The sequence below is a fragment of the Battus philenor genome, unplaced genomic scaffold (genome assembly GCF_028537555.1).
Source record: "Battus philenor isolate CCGP_79_NKW_IND1 unplaced genomic scaffold, ilBatPhil1.0.hap1 SCAF_1, whole genome shotgun sequence".
NCBI lineage: Eukaryota > Metazoa > Arthropoda > Insecta > Lepidoptera > Papilionidae > Battus > Battus philenor.
Genome location: NW_027181661.1, coordinates 18841245 through 18846954, shown reverse-complemented (window position 1 = coordinate 18846954; position 5710 = coordinate 18841245). Strand labels below are relative to the sequence as shown.

The 5710-nt window shown below is 41.7% G+C and overlaps 1 protein-coding gene across 1 annotated transcript; it reads right to left on the bottom strand.

Annotated features, from left to right (window-relative positions):
- Positions 1–4216: 4216 nt before the first annotated feature.
- On the bottom strand, positions 4217–4993 carry LOC137919980 (uncharacterized). The gene has a single exon (XM_068763218.1). It carries the CDS (start codon positions 4991–4993, stop codon positions 4217–4219), a length of 777 nt encoding a protein of 258 aa, XP_068619319.1.
- Positions 4994–5710: the final 717 nt, after the last annotated feature.

The window sequence follows — 5710 nt, the reverse complement described above, 5'->3', positions numbered from 1 at the left end:
GCCACAGGCCTTGTCGCCTGAAACTGATAGCTTGAAGTCACAGTTGTGGATATTCCGAACTGCACCCGCCTTTCTACTGTCACGTCTGAACAACATAAATCACACTACGAGTGATCGTATTAGGTTAACGGTTAAGCCCATGTCGCATATGTTGTGTGCAACGTCAGGCAACGAATTGCCGATCTTGCAGCACACCAATCAGCGGGACGCAGGCGAGTATTGGGTGATTATTCGGGGCGCTTCTCCACTGGCGCCAACACTAGTAGATGCTGCGGTCGATAAGTTTTTGTGTCGAACTAATGTTTGTGTTATTACGTAGTATATTATTGATATTATTAATATTATATATAATCCTGCAATCTCCCTCGACCGATCGATGGGCTCGTTCTCCCGGAAGGAGTCGAGATAGACGTTCGCGACTTATAAAAGAGTTTTCGCATTTCCTCACGCGACCACCGAACAAAATCTGACATTTGAGAAATTCAAGATGGCGGCCGCACCGCGGATACTGAAGAAATACTCAGAAAATATCCCAAAGGCTTTGCCCCTTTGGCATCATTTCTCGATATCGGTGTTATTTTCGGATAATCGGGGAACGCTTTATACGGTGAAAGTCCAGTGAGTCGAAAAAACTAGATGCCACATACACTCACGCTATTCTCCCGTTTTAAGGGCATCAGCACGAACACCATATTAGATTAGCTGTAATTAACAAACCACTTAAAACAGTAGATCATTTTAAGTGTCAATTTATCAATCGTAAACATAAGATTTTTCTATCTCCATCTTCACTATTTCTTCTTAGTATAATAATAAATGAAATGTTTGATACATACTAATGTCTCTATTTTCATAATACTACATGTAGCACCATCTATTGCTTATTTAAGCACCTTACCGATACTGATACCGTAAAAGTAATTTTAAGGTAAATTAAACTAAAATTAGTGCTATCTTAGAATATTACCACCAGAAAGAGCTTCATCATTACAACTATAAGATTTTTTAGTTTTTTTAAAATAATTTTCCCCACTATTTTAATATTCATTTTTATTTCATGGCTACCTGAAAACCCCTTTGGGAAGAGGTCCCAGACAAATTAAAATTTCTACGTTTTAGTCATATCAATATATTAAACCTATTTGCAATATCAAAATCGCCTCGTTGTTTTTATTTATTCCGTTTATTTTCACGGCAGCTCATAAAGTTATTGACAAAACATCCATTTTACTAAAATGACACAAAAATAACCTCAAAAGCAACTCAACAACGACGCGCTTTGCGACTCTACAATTTCTTTGGCTGTTAAATGAATGTGTATGTGTGCCCAAGTTGAGTTATTTCTGTTTACAACAGCCTTGTTCATCCAGCACTCAGAAATTTATTCCCGAATCTGCACAGGTCAAGTAAAGTGAACTGTTAAAGAAATATAGGTGCCGATCGGGGCGGCCCACTTGTACGACGTGGTGACGCTGTGGGCCCGCGCCGTCACTGCAACGGCCAGCTACGACCTGCCACATACAGATGCCGCCGCACTCATCAAGCTGTTGCGGCCCACTACCTACATGCTGCTTTTAGAAAACCAGAAAAAGACGAGACGGTCCCTCTCCTGATGGTAAGTGACCGCAGTTTTCTCGGCGTTTGAAAACGTCATTCCGGGTTGACCAGCAAGTGAAAGTAACCTGACATCATCACTAACTGACACCTTTTAAAAGTGTGGTTATCAGCTCATTTGTGGAAATGTATAATTCACCCCTTTTAAGATAATTCCAATCATTCTGTATAATGACGTTTTTGACCCGATTTTACTCCTTAGTACTATTACAGCAATGCCAGTGGATTAGTTTCTTTAGGACTATAAGAAAAGATGAAGACTAAAAACTCTGTGTTTGTGTTTTAATCGCTTGCACGGTGACAGAAGACCCACTTTGTATGGAACAGCGCATGCTATGGCGGGCACCCGATCTCCTGCGGGACCCGAACGCACCATCGCGCGGCACCCAGGAAGGAGACATATATTCGTTTGGAGTTATACTGTACGAGCTTCTCAGAATGGAAGGTCCTTGGGGTCAGACTGACTTACTTTAGAAATTATAAAGAAACAGAGAAAGAAAAATAAATAAATTAACGGATAAATAATCATAGGTCTAGTAAAAAGTTCTTAACTATTTTCTTTAAAATAAGTAGTGACTTAGCACCTCTTATATTCAGTAGTAAATCATTCTATAATCGAACGGCCTGTGTGATAAAAGATTTGTCCATAAACGAAGAAGAATGTGCCGGAATTTTTAATTTAAAATTCTCTAATGATCTCAAAGGCCTCTCGTGTGTATCATGAGGAAATTGAAACCTTGATTTGTGGATAAAAGGAAGTCAGCGGATTGAAAAGAATTTTATAGAGTAGATAAAGAATGTGAGCATTCCGGCAAACCCTTATGGGTAACCAATTGACCTTAGCGCGAAATTCCGAAATATTATCTTATTTTCAGAATCGAAATATGAAACAAATATAGAAGTTTTTAAAGCGCTCAAGTTCATTCAGTTGGTTTTCAGTGAGGTCGAGATAGCTGACATCTGCATAATCAAGGAACAAGTGACTGTGTAAGAGAAATTTTAGTTGTAGTAGGTAAAAATGTAGCTAAGACGTCGCCAAGACCCTGCCGTTGCAAATAGTTTACGACTAATTTCCCGAACCCGTAGACACCACGAAAACAGTTTATCGAAATGAATACCTAGATTTTTTTGTGTCTCGTTGAACGAAATGACTGTGCCGTTACAAGCTGCTGATGGCAGTAACGCCCAGTTTAGTTTTGATTGCATCCCACTGCTGCCGATCACAATAGCATGTGTTTTAGATGGATTGACGGCTAATATGATGGCCATAGGCCTTGCTCCATTCGCAAATGCTGTCAATATCACAGTGTATGTCAGTACTAACTACCGCGTTCTTATCCAATTGTCCTTGAGAATAATTTTGAAGATAATATGCATGAAGGTGGCAGGCAGAACGTACTTGTTGGGAAATTGTATTAATAAATAGAGCAAACATAAGAGGAGATGGAACGCCGCCCTGTGGAATCCTGGCAGTTGCAGCTCAATAAGACGAAAAATTGTCGTTAACGCTAACTCGCTGTCGGCGTCCAAACATGTAACTGCGAAACCACGTGACTGAAACTATTGGAGATATGTTAAAAGAACTCAATATGCCGAGCAGGACATTAAAATCAATAGTGTTGAAGGCATTAATAAAATGAAGGAGAGCAAGAACTGTTAATTTCCCCCTCTCCATACTTTGTCTCTTGTCATCTGCAATATAAACTAGAGTAGGGGTAGTGCTGCGACCGGGTCGAAAGCTGAATTGAAGGGGATTAAGGACCTTATTTTTAGTCAGGATTTTATACAGTACTTAACTGTATAAATTCCTGACTGATGTATTAAGCGTTCCAAAACCTTGAATAGAAATGACACGATTGATATAGGTCGTAAGTCCGACAACGTAGAAGGGTGAGACTTTTTAGGAATGGGCGTGATTTGAGCATTTTTCCAAACTTTTTTATTTTATTAATTTTAATTTGTATCGCTAGTGTTTTTTTTTACAATATTTATTTTTCGCTCAAACTAAACGCAGACAGTTGGGAGAGGGTTGCCGCTATTTGATACGGATCTCTCTTCTTCCAGCTGCGCGGCACGACAGCGTTTTATAATTTTTTACAATTTTTCTTACACAATTTTCTCTTATGGGTAAATACAGCTAAAATTTATATATATTAACAATACAATTTGGAATACTCAATTACATATTAGTTGCTACATTATTTTATTTCAAGTCGCTGCCAAAGCGCTACAGACCGTTAAATGCCTTGAGATTTAGGACAATGTGCCGGGCCAACTCATCAAAAGGTTCTGCTGTAGATTTTTTCTTGAGAAGGTCCGGTAAGCTGAACGGAGGTATATTACGGTTTTCACATAAGGTCACGTAGTTACGTCTTTTGGATGCGAATCGGGAGCAGTGTCTGCTGAGTAAGTGATCAAAAGTCTGTACTGTGGAGTCGCCACATGGGCAAGTCTCATTATCGATTATTTTAAAATGGTGCAGGTACTGCTTGCAGTACCCGTGCCCGCTTAGTAGTTGTATGAGATGGAAAGATATCTTGATGAGTTTTCGCAGTTTGTTTATGTCGGTGAGTTTTGAAAGGAGTCCTACGGTATGTCGACCCTAAACCGAGCTCTCGTATCTAGCCTGCCAAATGCGGTTGTGTTCAGCGCGGATTGCGCTCTTCACGAAACTCATTGGGAAGTAGACATAAGCCAGTGTAGAGTGCATTGCGGCCGCGCTCTTTGTTGCCAAGTCGGCTGCCTCGTTACCGACGACGCCTGTGTGGCTTTTGACCCTGGTAAAGTGTAATGTAGGTGACGCGTGTGCGTGTATCAGAGTGTGAATTTGTGTGACGATGGGGTGGGTGTTGCTTCTATTCTCCAGTGCGGCGATGACCGATTGTGAGTCCGTGTGAATAATTGTGTATGTGTTCGGGTATGTTGAACTGGCCCACGAGCAGGCTTTCAAAATGGCGAGATGCTCGGCTTGAAAGACCGAGCAAAACGAGTGAAGTCTGTATTTTTTGGAAGCGGTCTGGCGACCTTCCAGGAAAGCAACGAATGCCGCTCCCACGGAGGAGTCCTCCAGCTTGCTCCCATCAGTGTATATATTCAAAGCATGGGGATAGGTTGGAGTGTAATTACGATCTTTAGAGGGGGAAAGAACAGAAATGGATACTCTGGTAGCAGGGTGCAGTAATTTGTGTAGTGGTGTAGGGCACTCTAGAATTGTATCACAAGGTAAAAGGTGAGAGACGCCGGTAAGTTTTGTGAGTTCCAGTGCCTGCACCTTCCGAACTTTGAGGTCGAGTGGGGTGAGTTCTGCGAGTGCTAGAGCGGCTGTGGTGGATATGGTCTTGAACGCCCGTGTGATCCTGATGGCAAAGCCTCGTTGCATACTTAACAACCGCCTTATTATTCCTTTTTTTAGAGCCGCTTGCCCCCTTATGCCAGCAGCATATGTCATAATTGGCGCAATAACACTGATGTAGATTGTCCTGATATTCTCGGAATGTGCCTCCCATGTTGGTCTACAGAAAAGACAAAGTCTGTTGAATATGCGCGAGGCTTTTTTGATAGTGTGCTGAACATGTTTATTAAATAGTAATTTCTCGTCAATGATGACTCCCAGAAGTTTGAAGTCGTGTATAAACGGAAGGCAGTATTGGCCCATTCTTATTGAGCATTTTTTGGCTGTGGGTGTGAATGCAATAACTTGTGTTTTTTCGGGGCCAAAGATTAGCTTAACACTTTCACCCTACTCAACAATTTTACCAAGCGCGGAGTTGGTTAATTCTTGGAGGTCATCAGCGCGAGTGTGGTGTGTAATGAGCAAGACGTTGTCGGCGAACGCTTGCAAGTGGCATCCATCAGGCGGATCTATTTCGAGAAGCTCGTCCAGGGTAATGTTCCACATAATCGGGCCACATGCCGAACCCTGAACGCAGCCCTTAGTTAGCATCTTGGTAACTCGTTCCCCGGCGTAATCTAAAACCACTTCCCTGTCTTGAACATAGTTTTCGATAATTGAAAAAATGTTTCGAGGGCAGCCGATCCACCTGAGGCCCTCGAATAAAGCTGGCCACCAGGCGTTATTAAATGCCGCCTTGATGTC

Coding starts and splice junctions, on each gene's coding strand:
- LOC137919980 (XM_068763218.1), bottom strand. CDS start 4,993: ATGCAACGAGGCTTTGCCATCAGGATCACACGGGCGTTCAAGACCATA.